Source organism: Oncorhynchus tshawytscha, linkage group LG25 (assembly GCF_018296145.1).
Source record: "Oncorhynchus tshawytscha isolate Ot180627B linkage group LG25, Otsh_v2.0, whole genome shotgun sequence".
Taxonomy (NCBI): Eukaryota; Metazoa; Chordata; class Actinopteri; order Salmoniformes; family Salmonidae; genus Oncorhynchus; species Oncorhynchus tshawytscha.
The window spans coordinates 8,934,845-8,962,838 of NC_056453.1; the positions used below are offsets into that span (position 1 = coordinate 8,934,845).

The 27,994-nt window shown below is 45.4% G+C and overlaps 2 protein-coding genes across 3 annotated transcripts in view; both read right to left on the bottom strand.

The window, feature by feature from the left end:
• The window catches only part of LOC112224127 (PH and SEC7 domain-containing protein 1-like), a 54,481-nt gene extending 54,126 nt beyond the window's left edge, over positions 1–355 (bottom strand). The window contains exon 1 of the mRNA XM_024387448.2: positions 257–355. Within this exon, the coding sequence (XP_024243216.1) occupies positions 257–321 (65 nt within the window). The 5' untranslated portion in view covers positions 322–355. The remainder of the gene's footprint in view (positions 1–256) is intronic.
• Positions 347–27,994, bottom strand: LOC112224748. Of its 2 annotated transcripts, none has more exons than XM_042305917.1 (5): positions 25,538–27,994; positions 20,018–20,135; positions 18,885–19,392; positions 17,724–18,215; positions 347–826 (listed from the first exon to the last, which is right to left on the bottom strand). In XM_042305917.1, the coding sequence occupies exons 1-5, from the start codon at positions 27,827–27,829 to the stop codon at positions 634–636; spliced, it is 3,603 nt and encodes a 1,200-aa protein (XP_042161851.1). In that variant the 5' UTR covers positions 27,830–27,994; the 3' UTR covers positions 347–633. The 2 variants fall into 2 exon arrangements, with proteins under 2 accessions (XP_042161851.1, XP_024244197.1); XM_024388429.2 differs by having other exon boundaries at positions 17,679–18,215.

The window sequence follows — 27,994 nt, forward strand, 5'->3', positions numbered from 1 at the left end:
GGAGTGTTATTTATGTGCTATAAACACTATTGGCCTATTAAGCTGCAATCACTCAACTTGCCACCAGAGAGCAGTAACCATATACTAACTACAGTGACTGGATCAATGGCACACAAAATGAAGCCCAGTATCCCTTTTAAGGCAACGTATCCAAAACAATGTTTGTAATGTCTAGAAATCCAGTCATCAAGAACCAATTTATGGAAAACGTGTTTGTTTTTCACATTGATCAAGTCAGTCAGTCTGAACCCCTCACCTCAGAGCTTGGTCCACAGCAAGACCCTTGAAGTTAAAGAAGTGTAGATACTCTTCTGCAACCATACAACTGAAGTCATTGCTGGGGTGAGTGAGTGAGTGAGTGAGTGAGTGAGTGAGTGAGTGAGTGAGTGAGTGAGTGAGTGAGAGAGAGAGAGAAAAAAAACCATGTTAATCAGATACCAGCTTTCCCAGTCACACAGCGCAGTCGGTTTGAGCCTTGGAGACGAAAACTTAGGGCCGCGGAAGAAGACAGAGGTTTAAGATAAGTTCCAAACCAGGCTTATCATAGCAGTATATGCTATATACATTGACAATGTATAGCAGCGCATAGTAAAGAGAGTGATTGATAACACACAAAGGCTAGTTGCCAGGTGCTCACTTTTTGCTGAGGTGGCGGGCCACGTCGGACTTCCTGAAGCCGTCCAGGGTGAAGAGGCGTTTGGCCAGGCGCTTAGCGGCCTCCCCGTTGGCACGGTTACCATTGGTGAGGGTGTCGCTGCTCCCCAGGCCCAGCAGCTCACTGAGGTCCTGGTCCAGCTCTGAGTCTGTCGCCAGACGAGCCTTTTCCCTGAAGGGGGAGAGAGGGACAGAAAAAGAGTAGGGGGTTACAAGGAGTAGGGGGAAAGAGAAGGAGAGATGAGTAGAGAGAGAGAGAGAGAGAAAGAAAGAGATGGAGGGGGATAAAGAGGGAGGGGGTAGAGAACAAGAGGACAGGGAGAGAGAGAGAGAGAGAGGGAGTGGGAGGAAGAGAGAGAGTGAGGGGATGGGTTTATGAATGAGGATGTGGTTAATTTCTTCTCAGCAGCACTGTAAATGCTTACAGAAATCCTGTCTAGTCAGGTCTATTGAAAAAGAAAATAACTAGAACCTTCACTATTGTAGGGCAATGTTTACTTTTGGTATGACACAATGATAATACAGTATATTAATACATTATACAACCTCTTTCTTCAAATCGATATTTGCTTGTAACTCCCTGTCTCTTTCTCCCACTTATTAAGCTCCCTTGAAAGTATTAGAAGGTTCAGGAGTGCAGGCCATACTATATCTGAAATATACTGTGATAATAATTGAAGCATTTTATGTCACCTTGGAACAAGGATGGAACTTTAAAAAATGGAAGATAACGGAATTAAGACCCGTGAGTTCTATCTGTTAGTAATAAATGGTTTTAAAATGATATAGAGGACCATGCCACTGAAACACACACTCACATACTTTACCCAGACTACCAGGAAAATAACACAAGCACAGCACATCCAGACTTTCTAATCATCCCTGAGTCACACTTACCTCCACAGAGCAAACAGGCCATTTTATTAGCTGAATGAATGGCAACGTTACTGATCAATGACCAGACACCCCTGTATTATTTGGAGCCAGGCAAAAGAAGCACATCAGCTACTAAATATTTTGGTGTACTATGGTGTGCTTTCTGGACAGCAGCTACAGTAACTGTAAAGCACAAAGCATTCTAAGAAAAGTTGAAAATCAGTCAGTCACACAGTTGGAGCTGCAGGCCGGTACAGGGCTATCACCTCGACTGTGAGTTTGAGTGGCGAGTACAAAGGTACATATCGTCTTCGAGTGAGCCACGGCAACAGAACACAGAGCGGTTCTTCACTGTCGTACCTTTTCCCCTCCCTGTTTGAGTGTCTCAAATTAGTCACCCTACCAACCTCCCTGATCCCCCCTTGTCCCTGCCCAGGCCCCCCGGCTTGATTGCATCACCACCTTCCCTCAACCTCAATGTGATAGCTAGTGCTAGTACAGTGCATCACCTGGAATCTATAGCCCCAGAAGCCCTAAGTGTCATCTAGCAAGTCACTCCCATTAGTTTTCGCAAAGACCCACAGTTGTACAAAGGTGATTAGTAAGTCTGGGTTGTTTCATTCATTTTTGTTTTTTCCCCTCTCTCCTTTCCTAAGATAAGACAAGATAAAGAGGCACTGCTGAACAAAACTTATCGTCTTTCTTTTTCTCTTTCTGTTTGTTTCTGTTTCCCCTCTTCACTCCGCCCGCTCTCTCTCTTTATCACCCCCCTCTCACGCTGTGTAAACTTTTGCAACGTCCCCTGCAGACCTTGGGATCTAAGCATGGCACGGAACTTGGACTGCCTTTCACTCAAAATCTCTTCCTCCCTCTCTCTCCCAACATCCCACTCTCCCTCATCCCAAATACTCATAGTCAATAGGTACATCCTTTGGATGAGGTATACATTCTGTCCACCTTGACTCGTAATAGAGATATAATCACACAAAGTAAAACAAAGAAAAATAGTGCCAGGGAAAACTTCCATTGATAAACTATATAGGTGTGTGCTATAAATAGCCGCGGGAAGTAGGGATGATGAGGATGCTGCAGCACCCTCTGAAAAATTGGAATTAAAAAATATTCATATATATTTTTTAAGTAGTGCACTGGGCCTTTACTAGTCCTGTATTAGCAGACCAATATAGCCATCTGGAGCACAGACCAAAACAAATGTCAGCATCGCCACCCCCAAACTACTTCCTGTGGCTATGGTGCTATAATATGAATATGATGATATTATTAACAAATCACAACAAATATTATTGTTCTCTCTTTCCACAACAATGATTTAGTATCCAGGGAAAGGAATTAGGTTATATTCCTCAGCCCCGGAGACCGACAGGGTGAAACATTTTTGTTCCAGCTCCGTACTCACACACCTGATCCAACTATTAAACTTATCATTAATCCTTTGACAGTATTTCCATCAGGTGTGTTAGTGCTGGGTGTGAATCCTGGTTGATAAACACACATGGAATACATACATGGATTAGAGAGGCCTATTGTGAGCACCAGCCATTGTTGAAGTGCCGGTTTACTGTATGCAGCGTAGCGGTCAGACTCCGGAGACGGGCACATCGTGCACCATTCCCCAGTATACTTCTCGCCAATGTCCAGTCTCTTGACAACAAGGTTGATGAAATCCGAGCAAGGGTAGCATTCCAGAGGGACATCAGAGACTGTAACGTTCTTTGCTTCACGGAAACATGGCTCACAGGAGAGACGCTATCGGAGTCGGTGCAGCCAGCTGGTTTCTCCACGCATCGCGCCGACAGAAACAAACATCTTTCTGGTAAGAAGAGGGGCGGGGCGTATGCCTTATGGCTAACGAGACGTGGTGTGGTCACAAAAGCATATACAGGAACTCAAGTCCTTCTGTTCACCTGATTTAGAATTCCTCACAATCAAATGTCGACCGCATTATCTACCAAGGGAATTCTCTTCGATTATAATCACAGCCGTATATATTCCCCCCCAAGCAGACACATCGATGGCTCTGAACGAACTTTATTTGACTCTTTGCAAACTGGAATCCATACATCCTGAGGCTGCATTCATTGTAGCTGGGGATTTTAACAAGGCTAATCTGAAAACAAGACTCCCTAAATTGTATCGGCATATCGATTGCGCAACCAGGGCTGGCAAAACCTTGGATCACTGCTATTCTAACTTCCGCGACGCATATAAGGCCCTGCCCCGCCCTCCTTTCGGAAAAGCTGACCACGACTCCATTTTGTTGATCCCTGCCTACAGACAGAAACTAAAAACAAGAAGCTCCCACGCTGAGGTCTGTTCAACGCTGGTCCGACCAATCTGATTCCACGCTCCAAGACTGCTTCCATCACGTGTACTGGGATATGTTTCGTATTGCATCAGACAACAACATTGACGAATACGCTGATTCGGTGTGCGAGTTCATTAGAACGTGCGTTGAAGATGTCGTTCCCATAGCAACGAATAAAACATTCCCAAACCAGAAACCGTGGATTGATGGCAGCATTCGCGTGAAACTGAAAGCGCAAACCACTGCTTTTAATCAGTGCAAGGTGACCGGAAACATGACCGAATACAAACAGTGTAGCTATTCCCTCCGCAAGGCAATCAAACAAGCTAAGCGTCAGTATAGAGACAAAGTAGAATCTCAATTCAACGGCTCAGACACAAGAGGTATGTGGCAGGGTCTACAGTCAATCACGGATTACAAAAAGAAAACCAGCCCCGTCACGGACCAGGATGTCTTGCTCCCAGGCAGACTAAATAACTTTTTTGCCCGCTTTGAGGACAATACAGTGCCACTGACACGGCCTGCAACCAAAACATGCTGCTTCAACTTCACTGCAGCCGAGGTGAGTAAAACATTTAAACGTGTTAACCCTCACAAGGCTGCAGGCCCAGACGGCATCCCCAGCCGCGCCCTCAGAGCATGCGCAGACCAGCTGGCTGGTGTGTTTACTGACATATTCAATCAATCCCTATCCCAGTCTGCTGTTCCCACATGCTTCAAGAGGGCCACCATTGTTCCTGTTCCTAAGAAAGCTAAGGTAACTGAGCTAAACGACTACCGCCCCGTAGCACTCACTTCCGTCATCATGAAGTGCTTTGAGAGACTAGTCAAGGCCCATATCACCTCCACCCTACCTGACACCCTAGACCCACTCCAATTTGCTTACCGCCCAAATAGGTCCACAGACGATGCAATCTCAACCACACTGCACACTGCCCTAACCCATCTGGACAAGAGGAATACCTATGTGAGAATGCTGTTCATCGACTACAGCTCGGCATTTAACACCATAATACCCTCCAAGCTCGTCATCAAGCTCGAAACCCTGGGTCTCGACCCCTCCCTGTGCAGTATCCTTGGGTACTGGACTTCCTGACGGGCCGCCCCCAGGTGGTGAGGGTAGGCAACAACATCTCCACCCCGCTGATCCTCAACACTGGGGCCCCACAAGGGTGCGTTCTGAGCCCTCTCCTGTACTTCCTGTTCACCCACGACTGCGTGGCCACGCAAGCCTCCAACTCAATCATCAAGTTTGCGGACGACACAACAGTGGTAGGCTTGATTACCAACAACAACGAGACGGCCTACAGGGAGGACGTGAGGGCCCTCAGAGTGTGGTGTCAGGAAAATAACCTCACACTCAACGTCAACAAAACTAAGGAGATGATTGTGGACTTCTGCTGTTTCCTGAGGGAACACCCCCCTATCCACATCGATGGAACAGTAGTGGAGAGGGTAGCAAGTTTTAAGTTCCTCGGCATACACATCACAGACAAACTGAATTGATCCACCCACACAGACAGCATCGTGAAGAAGGCGCAGCAGCGCAAACTACCTGCCCTCCAGGACACCTACACCACCCGATGTTACAGGAAGGCCATAAAGATCATCAAGGACAACAACCACCCGAGCCACTGCCTGTTCACCCCGCTATCATCCAGAAGGCAAGGTCAGTACAGGTGCATCAAAGCTGGGACCGAGAGACTGAAAAACAGCTTCTATCTCAAGGCCATCAGACTGTTAAACAGCCACCACTAATATTGAGTGGCTGCTGCCAACACACTGACTCAACTCCAGCCACTTTAATAATGGGAATTGATGGGAAATGATAGCCACTTTAAACAATGCTACCTAATATAATGTTTACATACCCTACATTATTCATCTCATATGTATACGTATATACTGTACTCTATATCATCTACTGCATCTTTATGTAATACATGTATCACTAGCCACTTTAACTATGCCACTTTGTTTACACACTCATCGCATATGTATATACTGTACTCGATACCATCTACTGTTTCTTGCCTATGCCGCTCTGTACCATCACTCATTCACATATCTTTATGTACATATTCTTATCCCCTTACACTTGTGTGTATAAGACAGTAGTTTTGGAATTGTTAGTTAGATTACTTGTTGGTTATTACTGCATTGTCGGAACCAGAAGCACAAGCATTTCACTACACTCGCATTAACATCTGCTAACCATGTGTATGTGACAAATACAATTTGATTTGATTTGATTTGAACTCCGCAGGTGACAAACACCATAACACATTACAGTAGTTAGGACTAATTGTTCAGCTATCACAATGCTGCTCAGAGGCCATAAGAGAATTCCCACTAGAATTCCCACTAGTGTCAGCCTCCGCTTCAAGGGGCCATTGCCACATAATTGGACCCCCTCGTCTGTCTACATGAGCAGTTCTACACAATGGGCATCTGTTTAATGGCATAAAACATCTCAAAAGGGAGATTTCTACCTTTGTTTAGCCTTTATTTAACTAGGCAAGTCAGTGAAGAACAAATTCTTATTTAGAATGACGGCCTACCCCGGCCAAACCCGGGCGACACTGGGCCAATTGTGCCCCGCCCTATGGGACTCCCAATCACGGCCGGATGTGATGCAGCCTGGACTTCAACCAGGGACTGCAGTGGCGCAACTTGCACTGAGATGCAGTGCCTTAGACCACTTCGCCACTTGGGAGTTGTGAGGGGTGGGGGGGGGTGGCAAAGGGTGAAATTCCAACTCTTATCACATTATGGAGTGGACAAGCCCTCTGCAATATTTGCAATACCAGCACAATGTAAATATTTACCAGACACATAGAATAGGCAGTAACGGTGTGTGGGTAACGTCACTGGGGAAGCCAAGCCAATAAAAAGCCATATTACAACCTATGTTGTGATAATTGCGTTGTTTGCTCTATACTCACATTCGTTCATTTGCCACCGTGAAATACAATAAGGCAGCGACAGCAAAAAGACAACAGTCACACAGTGCCAGAATAAATTCAACTACACATACGTTTGTTTCATCACAAAATTCTATCCTCCTGATTCCTGCTTACAAGCAAAAATTAAAGCAGGACGCACCAGTGACTCAGTCAATAAGAAAGTAGATGTTACCTACAGGACTGTTTTGCTAGCAAAGACTGTACTATGTTCCACAATTCTTCCGATGGCATTGAGGAGTACACCACATCAGTCACTGGCTTCATCAATAAGTGCATCAATGATGTCGTCCCCACAGTGACAGTACATACAGTTGAAGTCAGAAGTTTACATACACTTGGTTGGAGTCAATAATAATAACAATAACTTGTTTTTCAACCACCCCACAAATTTCTTGTTAACAAACTATAGTTTTGATAAGTCAGTTAGGACATCTACTTTGTCCATGACACAAGTCCTTTTTCCAACAATTGTTTACAGACAGGTTATTTCACTGTATCACAATTCCAGTGGGTCAGAGGTTTACATACACTAAGTTGACTGTGCCCTTAAACAGCTTGGAAAATTACATAACATTATGTAATGGCTTTAGAAGCATCTGATAGGCTAATTGACATCATTTGAGTCAATTGGAGGTGTACCTGTGGATGTATTTCAAGGCCTATCTTCAAACTCAGTGCCTCTTTGCTTGACATTGTGGGAAAATCAAAAGAAATCAGTCAAGACCTCAGAAAAGAATTGTAGGCCTCCACAAGTCTGGTTCATCCTTGGGAGCAATTTCCAAATGCCTGAAGGTACCACGTTCATCTGTACAAACAATAGTGCGCAAGTATAAACACCATGGGACCACACAACCATCATACCGCTCAGGAAGGAGACGCGTTCTTTCTCCTAGAGATGAATGTACTTTTGTGCGAAAAGTGCAAACCAACCCCAGAACAACAGCAAAGGACCTTGTGAAGATGCTGGAGGAAACTGGTACAAAAGTATCTACATCCACAGTAAAACGAGTCCTATATCAACATAACCTGAAAAGCCGCTCAGCAATTAAGAAGCCACTGCTCCAAAACCGTCATAAAAAAGCCAGACTACAGTTTGCAACAGCACATGGGGACAAAGATCGTACTTTTTTGGAGAAATGTCCTCTGGTCTGATGAAACAAAAATAAAACTGTTTGGCAATAATGACCATCGTTATGTTTGGAGGAAAAAGGGGGAGGCTTGCAAGCCGAAGAACACCATCCCAACCGTGAAGCACGGGGTGGCAGGTGGTGCTTTGCTGCAGGAGGGACTGGTGCACTTCACATCACGAGGAAGGAAAATTAAGTGGATATATTGAAGCAACATCTCAAGACATCAGTCAGGAAGTTAAAGCTTGGTCGCAAATGGGTCTTCCAAATGAACAATGACCCCAAGCATACTTCCAAAGTTGTGGCAAAATGGCTTAAGGATAACAAAGTCAAGGTATTGGAGTGGCCATCACAAAGCCCTGACCTCAATCCTATGGAAAACTTGTGGGCATAACTAAAAAAGCGTGTGCGAGCAAGGAGGCCCACAAACATGACTCAGTTACACCAGCTCTGTCAGGAGGAATGGGCCAAAATTCACCCAATTTATTGTGGGAAGCTTGTGGAAGGCTACCCAAAACGTTTGACCCAAGTTAAACAATTTAAAGGCAATGCTACCAAATACTAATTGAGTGTATGTAAACCTCTGACCCACTGGGAGTGTAATGAAAGAAATAAAAGCTGCAATAAATCATTCTCCCTACTATTATTCTGACATTTCACATTCTTAAAATAAAGTGGTGATCCTAACTGGCCTAAAACAGGGAATTCTTACTGGGATTAAATGTCAGGAATCAATCAAAGCTTTTGCAGTATGAGCTGACATGTTGTCCATCCAATCATAGATGTAGGATGAACCTAGTATGTTGTATTGGGATTGTGCCACAGAGCATTATGGGGGTTCTAGCTACCAGCGCGAGTGTGCAGTTTTCTCTGCCAGAATGGCCAACACTACCAAAAATGTGGTGGACATTTTTTTTAAAGAACCCCTATCATTCACTGGGGTACACAGAAAAGGAGTGAATTAAAAGTGAGGGTCTACCTCTGCCTGAGATCAGTTTAATGAAGAACGATGAAAAGGTGAGGGCGTTCAATACCAATTGGTATCAAATGTATACAGGGAGCCCATTATCAAGCCACCTGTAATTGCATGTTATGATACTTTACATGCTGAACATCATTTCTGGGATGCCGAAAACAATGCTGAATTATTTGATACCTTCCATCGCCTCATCCATTAAATGTTAGATTAAAGAGAGAGGTTGATGCAGCACATTTTTTCGCGTGGGCTCAAGTAGGCTTTGCACTTTCAAAGATAACACATAATCACCCCGGACAGACATAAGCAAAAACTCATGACATAAATGTTGCAGCAGCCCAGTTGACACCTAAACATTAGAAATCTGACATGCTGTATGGGATGAAAACAATACTATTTTTCAGTCTGATCAACTGTAGGCTACCAATAAGAGCAGCTGCATACAGCCTATGTGTCACGACTTCCACCGAAGGAGGTGGAAGTCGTGACACAGGCTGTATGCAGCTGCTCTTATTAGTTCTCCACTCCCTGTTCGGCAGTGCTCGCGGTCGTCATCGCTGGCCTACTAGCTGCTACCGATCCATTTTTCCTTTTCGTTTGTGTCTGTCTGTTTTTTTGGTTTGTTTTACACTTGTGTCCTTTTAGTTCATTTCGGGGTGGGTTTATTAACCTCCGTTGCCTGCCTCTTTGTGCGGGATTATTTGCTGTTTGCGCCACGTTTTTTTCTTTTCTTCTCACGGTACCGTTTGGACTGTAATTAGGAGTAGAGGTTTCTCCTCCGTGTGTTACGTTATTTCCCTGTGTGTGGCGACTTCGGTGGGTGTGTTTCCCCACCTGTTGTTGTTGTGTTGGGACTTTCAATAAATGATTGTGCTACTGGGACTTCCTTGCTCTCCTGCTCCTGAACCTACCGCTTCTTAGGAGGTACCTAAACACTATGCGCCCTGTCCATCTGGTCAGGGTAACTAATTGGTAACGCTATGTATTTGTAGTCCATTTGTTTGTCAGGAGAAAATTATTACCTGGAATGAATCAATCAATATAATAGTGATGGCAGATGTGTCATTTAAAAGAATAATGCCTACAATTGCATAAGGCCTGCATGATGCAAACATGCATAAAGCAAGCTCAGCCCTGTGAGTTCTATTGTCTGTCAGTTGTCTGGGTAGAGGAAATCCCCCTCCGAATCTAGTCTAAATATAATTTATATGAACAAATATAAGGTAGATGCAGTTTGAATGTGTTCATCCCCCCCCCCTCGCAGTGACACTTTTTTTCAGGATTTCTTTTAAAACCTTGAGACTTGATTAGGAAAAACTGGTCCCGTCATAGCCCATATAAAACCTTTTTACAACTGAATAATCACGGTCATACCTTATAGGGCTCAGAGTTTTCCTTGTTAGGTTAACATATAAGGAAAACCTCCAGGCCCTAGGGGGCTGCTCTGGGACCTATGGTACCACCAGTCTGCTTGCAGTTGTCCGTTATCGTTAGGTATGTGGATTATCAGGGCTTCATTCAGGAATGTTTCTTGAGCTACTTTGATGTGTCAAGTTGGCGAGAAGCGCAGTCTATGAATTTTGAGATGTCTGAGTTCAACTTCATAGAGAAACTCATCCAAAGCTACGATGGCGCAGCTGTAATGGAATGTATCTGCTATTTGTATTTACAGCTATGTCCCCTGATGTTCCATGATTAAGAGGTAATGACTACTTCACTCCACTACCATTGTCAACCTTCTCCTGAAATGAACTGAAGCCATGACGTCTCAGGACTTTCTGACGCGCCGTCCCCAGGTGGTAAGTGTAGGTAACAACACATCCGCCACACTGATCCTCAACACGGGGGCCCAGTCCCCTCCTGTCCTCCCTGTTCACTCACCAACAACGACGAGACAGCATATAGGGAGGAGGTCAGAGACCTGGCCGTGTGGTGCCAGGACACCAACATCTTCCTTAATGTGATCAAGAAGATGATTGTGGACTACAGGAAAGGAGTACGGAGCATGCCTCCATTCTCATGACAGGGCTGTAGTGTAGTTGAGAGCTTCCTTGGTTCCACATCACCAACAAACTAACGTGGTCCAAGCTCACCAAGACAGTCGTGAAGATAGCGCGACAAAACCTATTCCCCCTTAGGAGACTGAAAAGATTTGGCATGGGTCCTCAGATCCTCAAAAGGTTCTAAAGCTGAACCATCGAGAGCATCCAGACTGGTTGCATCACTGCCTGGTACGGCAACTGCTAGGCCTCCGACCGCAAGGCACTACAAGAGGGTACACCACTGGGGCCAATCTTCCTGCCATCCAGGACCTCTTTACCAGGAGGTGTCGGAGGAAGGCCCTAAAAATTGTCAAAGACTCCAGCCACCCTAGTCAAAAACTGTTCTCTCTACTACTGCACGGCAAGCAATACCGGAGCGCCAAGTCTAGGTCCAAGAGGCTTCTAAACAGCTTTTACCCCCCCTCTTTTTACGCTGCTGCTACTCTCTGTTATCTTTGCATAAGTCACTTTAATAACTCTTATCTACATCTACACATATATATATATATATATATATATATATATATATATTACCTCGAATAACCGGTGCCCCGCACACTGACTCTGTACCCGTACCCCCTGTATATAGCCTCGCTATTGTTATTTTACTGTTGCTCTTAATTATTTGTTACTTTTATTTCTTCTTTTTTTAGGTATTTTTCTTAAAACTGCATTGTTGGTTAAGGGCTTGTAAGTAAGCATTTCACTGTAAGGTGAACCTGTTGTATTCGGCGCATGTGACAAATACAATTTGATTTGATCATAAAACAGGAGACCAACATCTGTCCGGTGAAGTCCACAAAGCAAATATTGCATGTAACAAACAGTTATGGGACCTGCAGCATGGTCAAGCAAGTTAATGTTTTCGACAACTACTGATTGAGAAGCATGGAGTTACAGCAATCGGCACAAAGACAACGGGAGCACTGCCTCCGCTATTCCAGCACCATTTCAACTTAAACATTTAAACATCATTAAATCAACAAGGCACATGCTTAGTTTAATACAGTGAAAACAAACTTAAAGATACCAAAAACGATTTAGTCCAATCAATGTTGCTTCATATCATGTGGCTGTCCATGGTACTAATTTATGTGTGTGTGCATGCGTGCTTATGTGCACGCACAAGTAAAAATTATTTTGGGGAACTCAAAATTAAACGCCAATCCTAATTAAACGCCAATCTTGACCTCTTCTCTTTCATGTTGGTAAAACAGTCTATGGCTGTGTACCCTTTAAGTTTTTGTTTTCATAGGCTACCTAGCTAAAACACTTAAAAGACTATCTTCCTCGCATGGGCAACAATAAACCAGTTAAGTTAGCTAGCTAGCTATCGTGAGCCTACCAGGATACATCTAGGCTACATATTGAACTTCAATCGCCTCGGGGCAGTGGCACAATATATTAGTTTATAGTTAGATCATCGCTATCATAACCTGTACAGAGAATTAAGTCAAAACCACACGTCCAAATCCCCATCTCCATCCATGGCTTAGGAACGGACAAATTGAGCAAGCTAGCTACTGCTGGACATGAACACAAGCAGACCAGAAACGGACACGTTTTTCTGACAATGATGACATTTTGCTCAGGATGTGATTTGATGGTGTGAAGCCAAATCCAAACCGGCCTCCCTTGGGGTGGTGTTTTTCTGCGCCAGGACAGCCCACAGTTGAGCTCAGCTCAATGTTGATTGGTGGCATCAATCAATCAAATGCTACTGCGGCAACAACTCTTTTGTTCCAGAGAGCATGGACTACACATACTGAGACAGAGGCATGCTGTTTCGATTTCTCTGGTGAGATTGACTTTACCAACACCAACACTTTACACTTTATATTTTTATTCAGTATTCTTAGCAAGCTAGCTAACCCTAACCTTCAAGATTTTATGGTAGAAATTGCCTAAAAGGTCATGTTACATCATGTTAACAACCAGCGGTTGAAAACTTTTGGAAATTATGTTTTGCTGTTATAATTTGTCAAATTGATGTCCTTAAATATTGAAAAAGATATCCAATGTTGAAATTCTCCAAATGGCATTTCCTTTCAGACTTGTTACTTTATGAAAGAAATTGCCTAATGTTAATCACCAATGGTGGAAAACTGACGAAAAGGATATATTGTGAGTAAAATACACAAAATCGTGTCTTCTATTATTGAAAAAGATCTCTCATGGTCAAAATCCTCAAATTATACCGCCATTCTGTCCTTAAGTAGTTTTATGGTAGAAATATTCTCAAAAGTCATATTATATAATGTTAACAAAAAATGGTTGAAATCTTTTGGAAATCATGTTTTGCTGTTAAGATTCATCAAATTGATGTCATATTGAAAAGAACTCCAAGGTTGAAATTCTGCTAAAGACATTACCTTTCAGACTTCTTATTTTATGAAAGAAATTGCCTAATGTTAACCATCAATGGTGGAAAACGGACTAAAATTATATTATATTTTGTATTAAGATACAGAAAATCATGTCAACTATAATTGAAAAAGATCTCTCATGGTTGAAATTCTCCAATTTATACCTCCATTCGGTCCTTTATTAGTTTTATGGTAGAAATTGACTCAAAAGTCATATTATATAATCATAGCAAGTGGTTGAAACTTTTGGAAATTATGTTTTGCTGTTAAAATTTGTCAAATTTGTCACCCGTGGTGCAGTGGTCTAAGGCACATCGCAGTGCTAGCTGTGCCACCAGAGACTCTGGGTTCGAGCCCAGGGTCTGTCGCAGCCGGCCGTGACCGGGAGGTCCATGGGGCAACGCACAATTTGACCTAGCGTCGTCCGGGTTAGGGAGGGTTTGGCCGGTAGGGATATCCTTGTCTCATTGCGCACTAGCGACTCCTGTGGCGGGCTGGGCACAGTGCACGCTGTCCAGGTCGCTAGGTGTACGGTGTTTCCTCCGACACATTGGTGCGGCTGGCTTCCGGGTTGGATGCGAGTGTGTTAAGAAGCAGTGTGGCTTGGTTGGGTTGTGTTTCGGAGGATGCATGGCTCTCGACCTTCGTCTCTCCCGAGCCCGTACGGGAGTTGTAGCGATGAGACAAGACAGTAACTACTAACAATTGGATACCACGAAAAAGGGGGAGTCTTTATTTTAATTTTTTTATTTTTTATTCATCAAATTGATGTCCTTAAATATTGAAAAAGATATCCAATGTTGAAATTCTCCAAATGGCATTTCCTTTCAGACTTGTTGTTTTATGAAAAGAATTGCCTAATGTTAATCACCAACGATGGAAAACTGACTAAAAGGATATTTTGTGGGTAAAATACACAAATCGTGTCTACTACAATTGAAAAAGATCTCAAGGTTGAAGTTCTCCAATTTATACCTCCATTCTGTCCTTTAGTAGTTTTATGGTAGAAATTGCCTCAAGTCATATTCCATCATGTTAACAACCAGCGGTTGAAAACTTTTGGAAATTATGTTATGCTATTAAAATAAGTCAAATTGATTTCCTCAAATATTGAAAAAGATCTCCGAGGTTGAAAAAGATATCCAATGTTGAAATTCTCCAAATGGCATTTCCTTTCAGTCTTGTTGTCATTTTATGATTGAAATTGCCTAATGTGAGTCACCAATGGTGGAAAACTGACTAAAATTATATTTTGTGAGTAAAATACACAAAATCGTGTCTATTATTATTGAAAAAGATCTCATGGTTGAAATTCTACAATTTATACCTCCATTCTGTCCTTTAGTAGTGTTATTGTAGAAACCCTTTTTAACCCTTTTAGCTAACCCTAACCTTAATCCTTTACCCTAACTTCTAAACTTAACCCTAACCCTTAGCCTAGCTAATGTTAGCCACCTAGCTAGAATTGATAACATATGATACGTTTTGGAAATTCGGAACATATTGTACATTTAACAAATTTGGAACATATTGCATGTTTTGCAGAGTTGTAATATATCCTTCAAAATGGGTAATGGACATCCACAAATTAATACATACCATACGAAACATAACATATCATACTAAATGGAGTGTCTCGGCTTTACATACAGAATCATATGAAAATCTCTGAGACCAGGTTGAATCTCTAAACATATTTGACCCCTGAAAGAAGCGGAGATGACAGAGAAAAATTTACAGATGTCATCTAGATTCTAGATTCATTCTATCGATTTATGACATTTTTCTGAAGAGCAAGGGTTTATTTAGTCTTCTAAGGCAACATATAATGACAGAAGGGAAGCTGCTTGTACTGTATCTAATTATAGACAAGTTGACTAACAAATGCCTACCAAAATGTCAAATTATAAGCAGAAACATATCTAAATCGTTCCATCATCTCTGACTGTAGCCAACAGTGTATTTTCTATATTTGCAGATTAGGGTGCAGGCCTCAGATCTTCACTTTAGCACATACAGTACATGAGTGTAAACATTAGGAACACCTGCTCTTTCCATGATATAGACTAGGGGTTCACAAACGTTTTCACTCAGGGGAACATGAAGGGGATGGAGATAGGTTAAAGAAGGATTCAGAGGGTGAATGGGCAAGACAAAAGATTTAAGTGCCTTTGAATGGGGTATGGTGGTAAGTGCCAGGCACACCGGTTTGAGTGTGTCAAGAACTGCAATGCTGCTGGGTGTTCACTCTCAACAGTTTCTTGTGAGTGTCAAGAATGGTCCACCAACCAAAGACATATAGACAACTTGACAGAACTGTAGAAAGCATTGGAGTCAACTAGGGCCAGCATCCCTGTGTATTGCTTTTGATACCTTGTAGTCCATGCCCCGATGAATTGAGGCTGCTATGAGGGCAAGAGAGGGTGCAACTAAATATTAGCAAGGTGTTCCTAATGTTTTGTACACTCACTGTATCGTCGGGCGGTTGCGATGGGTTATTAGCAATTTCTGCCGGGTGTGGGTGACCCGAGTACCACACTAACGCACACGCATGCATGCACATGAGCGCACGCACCCGGCACGCACAGACACACACACCCACTAACTTGACCAGTCACTACTACCTTGTGTGGTTCAGGTGGTAGAGCATGGTGTTTGCAATGCCAGGGTTGTGGGTTCAATTTCCATGGGGTACCAGTATGAAAATGTATGCCCTCACTACTGTAAATCATTCTTGATAAGAGCGTCTGCTAAATGACTAAAATGTCGATCTTGAACAATAAACATAATTCTGCCATGTTAACTGAAGAATGCAAATATAATACTATTTTCTCCAAAAAAGATCACTTACAGTAGACACCATAAGTGGTCCACACGTTCAGCTATAAAAAACCTGTATGTTGGGGCCTCCCAAGTGGCGCAGCGGTCTAAGGCACTGCATCACAGTGATTCCGGGCTGTATCACAACCGGACATAATCGGGAGTCCTATAGGGTGGCGCACAATTGGCCCAGCGACGTCCAGGTTAGGGGAGGGTTTGGCCGGGGGCTTTACTTGGCTCATCTCACTAGCGACTCCTTGTGGAGGGCTGGGCGCCTGCAGGCTGACCCCGGTTGTCAGTTGAACGGTGTTTACTCTGACACATTGGTGCGGCTGGCTTCTGGGTTAAGTGGGCAGGTGTTTAAGAAGTGCTGTTTGGCGGGTCATGTTTCAGGGGGACGCATGACTCGACCTTTGCCAGCCGAACCCGTTGGGGAGTTGCAGTGATGAGACAAGATTGAAATTGGAGAGAAAAAGGGGGTAAAATACAATACATGTATGTGTGTACGTTCAGACCGTTTTAACCACAACCTACAACATGGTCCTTTATCACCATCTAGTGGTCTGTACCACAAGGTGACTGTGTCTCAGTGCTGTCAAACACAAATACAGACACTCAAACAACAAGGCTCTCCTCTCTCCCTCATCAGCACCTCAGTTCCTCTCTACAGTAACCACAAAACCTACCAGATGGTGCTGGGTTCCAAACCCCTAGCATAATTCTGTTATCATGGTGTTGATGAATGATTGAAAATGTTAAATGAACAAGCAGAAGTGTATATTGAATATTTCTATATAAAATTACAATATTTTAGCATTTGCATATATTCTAATATATGATAATACATAATAATTTATACTTATATAACGGATAGATATTGCCACGCAATCTGATTGGTAAAGAGTGCGTTCCAGCTATGCTGTTATTGACAGTAATAGTACAGCTAGCTTAATCACTTTGATATGTTCAGTAGTTGAGATGTTTAAGGAGCGGATGGTTGAAGATAAGAGCTGTGCTGCCAGAGCCATCTGCCTCAGTCAGTACCAGTCACCTGCTCCAGCCATCACGCACGCACGCACACACACACACACACACACACACACACAGCCATGGAAACCAGTGGTAAGGTGAGGCAGGCAGCCTCCTAACGACCTTCACTAACAGTTCTGCTTCAAAATCGCACTGCAGCAGGTGATTGTCCCAGCAGACAAGCCTGGGACTGGGGTGTCTGGAAACTGACATTGATTCAAAGTTGGGGGACGACACTAAAAAAGTATATTTTCAAAGTACATGCACAGTATTTACCACGTTTTCCTCTAATATTGTACATAGACAATACACTATAATATAGTGGTTATTTGTTTTTAATTTCATCTCACATTATACCATACTGTATGTTTGGAATGGGATTCTGTCTTGGCTATATTTAATCTATAAGAATAACCTCATACTGTATGTCAGTAGCCTATCAGGTCTGGCCTTTCATACAGTACTACATCAGAATAGTAATGATGACAACACTGACCTGTGGAAAGAGAGGGAGGGGTTGCTGCTGTATGACATCACTGACCTAGGGAAGGAGAATGTGGGGTTGCTGTACCAGCTGCTCCCCAGCATCCGTGCCCCGCCCCCTCCCCCTCTCAGGGGCGTGTCTTCCGGGCTACTACTCAGCCTTTCGCTGGAGGGGGCACGCGTGGCATCCGAGTCTCCCGTCACCGTGACGATGGAATCTGATAGGCTTGTCCCCCTCTCGCAGTGGGCCAATGGGGCGAAGCTCAGCTTGACAATCTGCCGGGCGCTTTGACAGATCATCTGACCCCCCTGGATCTCTGGGGTCAGCGTGGGGAGGTCAAAGGTCAGGACGGTCTGTGTGCTGGAGGTCAGCAGCTCCTCACTGTCCAGGTCCAGGCTGCCGTAGGACGTGCCCTTGGCGCGGTGTGACTCCATGATGCTCTCAAAATGGCGGCTAAAGCTGTCCTCGGAGGTGCCTGCGAGGCGAGGCCCCGACAACAGGACGGGCGACTTGAGGGCCGGGAGGTTGTCAAAGAAACTGTCCAACGGCCTAGAGGTAGAGAGTGAAAGTCAGAAAGGAGGAGAGAGACCACGAATGATACAGTGGAAGTCTAACATTCTAATATTCTCAGTGAGTCACCCTGGAAATGATCTCAGCTGAAAGATTGCATTATTAGTGTAGTGACTGACTATGGCACACTGTATACTCTAAATGCTTGACCTTAGAAAACTGAATGCTAAAGCAAAACATTTCATCAAACTGGTTTGAAAGGTCTATTGTCAAGTAGGTTTGTTAGGAAGATATAAGGTAGCAGAAGGAAACATACAACATAAGGTAGCGGAAAGAGACACACATTCATATACTACTGTAGCTCTTGCCAGATCCTGCTTCAGCAGTGTTCTTGTGGGAGAAAAACTACGACGCCAACTGACACATTGATTAATATCTTCATTCAAAGCACCTTTGTTCTATTCACAAGGACAGATGCTAGAAATAGATAGGATTTTTATTACAGACTGCTATGAGTACAATCAAACTTCAAATGTGTGAGCATGTGTTTGTGTCTCTGCATTACATACCTGTGTATGAATATGTGTGTGTGATTGTAAGCATATTTTAAAGTATATTTTTAGGAATGTGTGTGTGCGAGCGTGCACGTGTGTGTATGCATTTGTGAGTGTGTGTTTCTACATGCCTATGTGTCTATGTTCATCTCACCTCTTCAGCAGCTGACTAATCACCTGCTGCTGCTGCTGTCTCTTAATGTCCCCTTGCATCCTCACTGAGGCCCAGCTCACCACCTCCTCCTCCTCCAGCTCCTCTTCCTCCTCCTCTCCTTCCACCTCCTCCTCCGCGCTTGTGCTCTCATAGGGACAGACACCCAGGGGGCTGCTGTCTGTACCCGACGTGCTTTTCACGCTACGGTTACTGCCAAATGCTGAGTCGGCGTCTTCCTGCTCAGCCAAAAGCACCTCATCGATGTCGGTCTCGCGGTAACAGCGCAGGGGCACGGCATCCAGGTCCGTCTCCGAGTATTTGAGGGTCATCCGGATGATGCCCATCTTGGGCGACGCCCCCGCCACAGCTGGGTGAGGAGTCACCAGCTCCACCTCCACATGCTGCACCTCATGATTAGCCGAGATGAGGGGGAGGGAGGTGGGGGGCGTGGGAGTGGGGGATTCACTGGACTGGCCACTAGGAGGAGCTGTCGAGGCCTCGATGGTATCTGTCATGATGGAACAGAAGAAGCAGTTGATGAAAAGGAACAGAAAATTACTGTGCTGCCATGCTAATCCTAATGCTGTTGTAAGGTTGCTGAAGACTGACCTCTGAGCATGCTTTAACACGTTTCATGTCACTTGACTCACATAGTACAGTATAGTGTCTACCCCAGTGGTATTCAAACTTTTTCACCAGTGACAACATTTTTTTCCCAAGAACTTCTCTCGACCCCACCCTTCCCCAAATCTAATGACGCAACCTTAAAATCGGTACATTTCGATTTTTACATCAACAAATAACCATAAATTCATTGCATTTTCAACTCTTATCGAAATTAAAATAATAAATAAACAAAATACATTTACTCAACACAATAAAATGTTTCTATTATCTTTCTCTATATTGTCCCATTACAATAATCTGTACTCTAAATATTAGTATTTTATTTTGGTGACCCCACTGCAGTTCCCTGAAAACCCACTAGGGGTTGCAACCTGACTTTGAATACCACTGGTCTATTCTATACAGTTAAAGAGCCATAGACATAGTCATAGACATAAATACTGTATATAGCTAATACTGTATCTTTCTCTATGGGTAATGAGTATGGGTGGTAAATATGCTCTCACTTTTCTCCCCCCTGCTGGCATCCTCCTCAGCGGGGGTCCCAAATAGGAACTCCCACTTGGCACGAGCTATCCTCTGAGAGTGGAGGGAGGGGCCTGGGACTGCAGAACCACTGTCCGTCTGGAACAACCAAAGAGACATACACACAGACATGTACACATATACAAAAGCCACTGTTAAAAACCCTCTTCTTAACCCTCTCTATAGCCCTAGGAGACATGGCGCAGACAAATATGGCAGCTCTTATTCTAGCTCCTAAGCAACTTTTCAGTATTGTTTTTTGGGGGTGTTATTTCTTACGTTATTAGCCCAGAAAATACTTTGTGTTATTACATACCGCCGGAAAGAACTTTTGGATATCAGAGTGGCAGTAACTCACCAGCATTATGACCAGGAATACGACTTCCTGAATTGGATCCGTTGTTCGTACCTCCCAATGCAATTAAACTTATTCCAGAGGGTGCTCCAAAACATTGCCAGCGGAGAAGAGGTATTTGTATTGGACTTCTAGTCCGACTCAGGAGGCGTGCACACCATCCACCGCTTCCGAGTACATTACTTGCTAATCTTCAGTCTCTGGATAAGAAATTAGACGAGCTCAGGGCGAGGATCTCCTTCCAGAAAGACATCAGGAATTGTAACATACTCTGTTTCATGGAAACATGGCTCTCTTGGGATATACTGTCCCCGTCCATACAGCCAGCTGGGCTCTCAGTACATTGCGCAGACAGGAATAAAGCACTCTCCGGGAAGAAGAAAGGCAGGGGTGTATGTTTCATAATTAACTACTCATAGTGTAATTAGTGTGATTTTGTTCACCCGTCCTAGAATACCTCGCAATCAAATGCCGACTGTATTACCTCCCAAGAGAATTATCTTCGGTTATAGTCACAGCCGTGTATATTCCCCATCAAGCCAATACCATGATAGCCCTCAAAGAACTACACTGGACTTTATGCAAACTGGAAAGCACATATCCAGAGGAGCATTTATTGTAGCTGGGGATTTTAACAAAGCAAATTTGAGGAAAATGCTACCGAAGTTCTACCAACACATTGACTGTAGTACTCGCGCTGAAATAAAATTGGAACTCTGCTACTCAACTTTTCGAAATGCCTACAAGGCCCTCCCCCACCCTCCCTTTGGCAAATCTGATCACGACTCCATTTTGCTCCTCCCTTCCTATTGGCAGAAACACAAAATGGAAGTACCCGTGCTAAGGTGTAGTCAACGCTTGTCTCTGTAAGGACCGACACTGGAGTAGAGAAGCAGGTACAGGGAGTCAACATTTAATAAGGAACAGACATGGAACAGGACAGGAACAGCGTCAGGGTAAAACACAGAAGTGTGACAATTAATGCAGCAGCGGGGAGCAGAGCTGGGGAACTGACAAATATAGGGGAGGTATAAACAGGTGATTGAGTCCAGGTGAGTCCAATAAATCCCTAATGCGCGTGGCGAGGGAAGGCAAGTGTGCGTAATGATGGTGGCAGGAATGCGTAATGCAGGGCAGCCAGGCGCAGTCGAGTACTAGGGGGAAAGAGCAGGAGCAGGCGTGACATTACCCCCCCTCTAGGGGCGCCACTCAGCGTCCCACCTTGTCGAGCATGACGGGTGCCAGCCGAGGCACTGGCGCCGGACAAGCCAGCCTGGTAGAAGCGTGGGAGCCTAGCGAGCCAGCTGAGGCATAGGAGCCTGAGCAGGCGTGACAGTCTGACCAATCGGAATCCATACTTCAAAATGTTTTGATCACAAGGACTGGGATATGTTCCAGGTAGCCTCTGAGAATAACATAGACTAATACATGGATACGATGACTGAGTTCATCAGGAAGTCTATAGGAGATGTTGTACCCACTGTGACTATTAAAACCTACCGAAACCAGAAACCGTGGATAGATGGCAGCATTTGCGAAAAACTGAAAGCGCGAACCACTGCATTTAATCATGGCAAGGTGACTGGGAATATTGCCGGATACAAACTGTGTAGTTATTCCCTCCGCAAGGCAATCAAACAAGCGAAATGCCGGTACAGGGACAAAGTGGAGTCGCAACGACTCAGACACGAGACATATGTAGCAGGGTCTACAGGAAGTCATGGACTACAAAACGAAACCAGCCACGTCATGGACACCGACGTCACACTTCCAGACAAACTAAACACCTTCTTTGCCCGCTTTGAGGATAATACAGTGCACACACCCCCACACCCCCCTCCTTCTCCGTGGCCGACACAATGTCATATGGTCAGATGAAACCAAAATATAACTTTTTGGTAAAAACTCAACTTGTCGTGTTTGGAGGACAAAGAATGCTGAGTTGCATCCAAAGAACACCATACCTACTGTGAAGCATGGGGGTGGAAACATCATGCTTTGGGGCTGTTTTTCTGCAAAGGGACCAGGACGACTGATCCGTGTAAAGTAAAGAATGAATGGGGCCATGTATCGTGAGATTTTGAGTGAAAACCTCCTTCCATCAGCAAAGGGCATTGAAGATGATACGTGGCTGGGTCTTTCAGCATGACAATGATCCCAAACACACCGCCCGGGCAACAAAGGAGTGGCTTCGTAAGAAGCATTTCAAGGTCCTGGAGTGGCCTAGCCAGTCTCCAGATCTCAACCCCATAGAAAATCTTTGGAGGGAGTTGAAATTCTGTGTTGCCCAGCAACAGCCCCAAAACATTACTGCTCTAGAGGAGATCTGCATGGAGGAATGGGCCAAAATACCAGCAACAGTGTGTGAAAACCTTGTGAAGACTTACAGAAAACGTTTGACCTCTGTCATTGCCAACAAAGGGTATATAACAAAGTATTGTGATAAAATACCAAATACTTATTTTCCACCATAATTTGCAAGTAAATTCATTAAAAATCCTACAATGTGATTTTCTGGATTTTTTTTCCATTTGTTCTGTCATAGTTGAAGTGTACCTATGATGACAATTACAGGCCTCTCTCATCTTTTTAAGTGGGAGAACTTGCGCAATTGGTGACTGACTGTATTCTGTATTTGCCCCACTGTATTCCCTCTGTAAGGCAATCAAACAGGCAAAACGTCAGTACAGAGACAAAATGGAGACGCAATTCAACGGCTCAGACATGAGACTTATGTGGCAGGGTCTACAGACAATCAGGGACTACAAAGGGAAAACCAGCCACGTCGCAGATACCACGTCTTGCTTCTGGACGAGCTAAACACCTTCTTCGCCCGCTTTGAGAATAAAACAGTGCCATCAACGCTTCCCGCTACCAAGGACTGTGGGCTCTCCTTCTCCGTGGCCGACGTGAGTAAGCATGTTCATCTCTCCCTATCCCAGTGTGCTGTCCCCACTTGCTTCAAGATGTCCACCATTGTTCATGTACCCAAGAAAGCAAAGGTAACTGAACTAAATGACTATCACCTCTTAGCACTTACTTCTGTCATCGTTAAGTGCTTTGAGAGGCTAGGTAAGGATCATATCACCTCTACCTTACCTGGCACCCTAGACCCATTTCAATTAGCTTACTGCCCCATTAGATCCACAGACGATGCAATCACCATCGCACTGCACACTGCCCTATCCCATCTGAACAAGAGGAATAGAAGAATACTGTTAATTGACTATAGCTCAGCATTCAACACCATTAGTACCCTCCAAGTTCATCATTAAGCTTGGGGCCCTGGATCTGAACCCCGCCCTGTGCAATTGGGTCCTGGACTTCCTGATGGGCCATCCCCAGGTGTTGAAGGTAGGAAACAACACCTCCACTTTGCTGATCCTCAACATAGGGGCCCCACCTGTACTCAGGGGCCCCATCTGTGTGCTCAGCCCCCTCCTGTACTCCCTGTTCACACATGACTGCATGGCCATGCATGTCTCCAACTCAATCATTAAGTTTGCAGACGACACAACAGTAGTAGGCCTGATTACCAACAATGACGAGACACCCTACAGGGAAGAACTTAGGGCCCTTGGAGAGTGGGGCCAGGAAAATAACTTCTCACTCAACGTCAACATAACAAAGGAGTTGATCATGGACTTCAGGAAACAGCAGAGGGAGCACGCTAAAATCCATATTGATGGGATTGCAGTGGATAAGGTGGAAAGCTTCAAGTACCTCTGCCTTCACATCACTGACAATCTGAAATGGTCCACCCACATAGACATTGTGGTGAAGAAAACACAACAGAAGAAGGCGCAACAGCGCTTCAACCTCAGGAGCCTGAAGAAATTTGGCTTGGCCCCTAAAACCCTCACAAACTTTTACAGATGCACAATTGAGAGCATGCTGTCGGGCTGTATCACCGCCTGGTATGGCAACTGCCCTGCCCGCAACCACAGGGCTCTTCAGAGGGTGATGCGGTCTGCCCAACGCATCACTGGGGGCAAACTGCCTGCCCTCCAGGACACCTACCCCACCCGATGTCACAGAAAGGTCAAAAAGATCATCAAAGACATCAACCACCCGAGCCACGGCCTGTTCACCACGCTATCATCCAGAAGGTGAGGTCAGTACAGGTGCATCAAAGCTGGGACCAAGAGACTGAAGAACAGCCTCTATCTCAAGGCCATCAGACTGTTCAATAGCCATCACTAGCCGGCTTCCACCCGGTTACACCACCCTGCACCTTAGAGGCTGCTGCCCCATATACAAAGACTTGGAATCACTGGAAACTTTAAAAATGGAACACTGGTCACTTTAATAATGTTTAAACAATGTTTAAATGCTGAGAACTGGCAGGAAAAGGGGTCTGTTACCTCAACTAATAGGGCCTGTGATTGGCTGAGCTATAGTCAATGAACCGCATTCTTCGGTTCGGTCTTCTTCTATTCCTCATATGTATATACTGTATTCTATTCTACTGTATTTTAGTCAATGCTACTTCGACATTGCTAAATCTAATATTTCTTAATTCCATTCTTTTACTTTTAGATTTGTGTGTATTCTTGTTAGATACTACTGCACTGTTGGAGCTAGTAACACAAGAATTTCGCTACACCCACAATAACATCTGCTAAATATGTGTGACCAATTCAATTTGATTTGATTTGGAGAGACACCTTTTGTAGCCTTTTACTGCCAAGGAAGCTACCATTCTCTGCCTCAGCCCGACCTATTGTTCAGGGGCATAGGGCACTTTACACCTCTGTGTTGGGGACCAGGTTGCCAAGGAACGCAGTCAGCTGACCTGGTCAGCCAATCACAGGCCCTATTAGTTGAGGTAACAGACCCCTTTTCCTGACAGTTCTTTAGTTGGACACAGGGGTGCATAGACAACAGATGTTGTCTATCCTCCTTGTTTGGTGTGTGGTAATAAACGTGTGTTCCGTACATCTGTCTCCTACCTGTCATTTTTGTCCTTTAACCGGGGAGCTGGGACAGTTACACCTATATCTAAACCGGCATGCCTATCGGTTGGTGGCACTCTTTTACCGTCACACACACACATGGTAAAATTAACAAAATACAAAATATATTTAGTTAACATCAATATATTAAAATTAATATTTCAATGCAACTTATTTGAAGAATGTCTCACCTGTATCCCTGAGGTGGCAGCCCCTGTCTCGTTGCTCTGGTGACTGGACTGACTGGACTCTGGGGACACACAGTCCCTTTCCCCCAGGCTACCGGTCACCCCGCTGGAGCTGCGTGATGAGGATCCTGCTACCCTGATTTGCTCCCCCTCTGGAGGCTCCTCAACCCTCAGCAGGCCTCGCTGTTGCCCTGGTCCGTGAACCTCTTCCCCATCCCCATTCAGGCCCTCATCCTCCTCTGGCGAGTCCAGCACCACAGGGCCCAGCAGCAGAACCTCCCTCCTCCTATGCTCGGCTCTTTTCTGCTGGGCCACGCTTAGGGGCTGCTCCCCAGGTCCAGGTCCGTGTATGGGGCTGGAACTGGAGTTTCTGCTCTCCTCCTCTACCAGGTGGCTCCAGGGCTGCCTGGAGGTCCAGCTGACAGGGGCTTCCACCACACTTTGGCGTATATAGAGCCTACGGGCCAGCTCGGCACTATCCCCTGTATCAAAGCAGGAGAAGTCGGCTCTCTCGTCCGGCTCGAAGGACCAGAAATCTCTAGTGTACTGAGGGGGCTGGCAGCGATGCAGTGTGGGGCTTTCTGTGACTCTGAGCTGGGCTCTCAGCAGCCTGGGGTCTTTCAGAGGGGAGCTGGTCTCGGCTGGGGGAAGAGATGGACGGATGAAGCGTGAAGGCAGGGCAGGGGACCCTCCTACACCCACTACTGTGTCTGATAGAATGGAGCTCTGAGCCTGCCCTCTTCCATGCTGTGTCCCGTGATTGGTTGTTGTTGGAGAGTTTGAGTCCTGTGTGCGTGACGATGCTAAAAAGTTTCCAGCCCGGTGAGAGTCAATGTCGTTTGACGCTGGTGTGTGTTGGCCGTGTAAAGGGATATTCATCTTAACTGTCTGATGCTGCAAATGTTGCTGTTGTACTTTTGAGACAGAACTGTCAGCTTCTCCAGACATACATCCAGAGTTGGGTCTCTCTACTTCGTCTAAAGCATTGTGCAATGTCAATGAGTTCCTCTTTACCTCTGCTAAAATAGAGGATACTTTAGTAGCCTCCTCGGCTAGCCTCCGGGCCACTTCAGGGCTGTTGGCTGGGGAGGAGGGTTTGCTACAACTTAGCTGATTCAGTACAGTTCCCTTCCCTAGTTTATTTTTAAGTTGGAGGATGGTCCCTTGAGAGGAGGAACTACTGTTACAGGGCTTGTGCACTTGTCTCTGTGTGGCTGGACTACCTGCTAAAGCTTTGTCCTGACCTGCCCAGTGGTGTGGGCTCTGGGCCTGGAGCCCCATGCACGACCTGGGTCTTGAGTAAGGAGACATGCCCAGAGTGGCCTGCCTAGCATGGGACGAAAGCTGGACAGAGGCTGAGCTCCTGGGTAATGGCCCGCAAATAGCCCGGTTTCTATCTGCATCCACAGCGTGATTATTGTGGAGATTATTGCAGGCGCTGTGGTGCTGGACAGGAGAACCGCCGGCCCAGGACAGGCAGCGGGCCTGCTGGTTGTGGCGGGAGCCCCTGGGACTCTGCTCAAGCCCATGGATGATCTTACTCCTGAACAGGGGGGAACCAAACCCAAACTCCTCCAGGGCACGCTGGGTGGCCGCAATACCGACAGGATCCAAGACAGGGTGGCGGAGGCTGGGGGAGGCTGTCGGCTGCTGCTGGTGACCCCCTGGGGGACGAAACGCTAGTTTGGGACTGGAGCTGCATGAGGAGCCAGGACTACCCAACCAGATGGGGTCGCTGAGTTTATTCCGGGGGTGGGAAGGTGGGGACGACAGCTCCTCCCCACACCTCCTCTGACAGGCTGAGTTCTGTGGGCTCTCCACTGTCTTGACGTTAGCCTTCTCAATGTAGCTGAAGGTGACCACCGACCGTTTGCCATTGCCCCCCACCCCCTGCCCTTTGGAGGGGTGGTGATCTTTGTGTGGGGTGGTGGTCTTCCCAATCCCAGAAAAGGCTGGGGAGTGGGTCAGTGCTGCTGGTAAACTCTGTTGCTGGGAGATGCTAGGCGATTGGGTGCCATTACCTTGGTGGAGCTGGAAGCTCACTTTGTGTCTGGAGGGAGACTGGGTGTGGGTGAAGTTATGGGCCAGGCGGTGTATTGGAGCTTTGCTAGGAGTTTGGCATTTTGTCTGGCAGGCTAGCTGGGACAAAAGCCCCGCTGGCTGATCCTGTGCTGACGCTGAGTCACTCCCAGTCCCAAGCCCCTCCACTCCTCCTCCCAAGCCCCCCTTCCCATCCTGCTCTGGGGCTGACCTCACCTCCACATACAGATGAATGACTTTTCCAGACTGGGACATGACCTCACACTCTGCACATCATGAGGCCAGGAAGAGAGAGAATGATAAAGAAGAGAGAGGAGTGTATATTGAGGATATCTTCTTTCCTACTCAGTAAGAATAAGGATATCGTGGACAAATGGGACGAACAGGCCCATAAGTCGCTTCCAGCAGATCTCTAGTCAC

Coding starts and splice junctions, on each gene's coding strand:
- LOC112224748 (XM_024388429.2), bottom strand. CDS start 27,829: ATGTCCCAGTCTGGAAAAGTCATTCATCTGTATGTGGAGGTGAGGTCA. Junction 20,136..25,537: donor CTGCCACCTCAGGGATACAG/GTGAGACATTCT, acceptor TGGTTGTTCCAG/ACGGACAGTGGTTCTGCAGT. Junction 827..17,678: donor CCCTCCCTCTCTTTCCACAG/GTCAGTGTTGTC, acceptor CTCCCCCTTCAG/GGAAAAGGCTCGTCTGGCGA.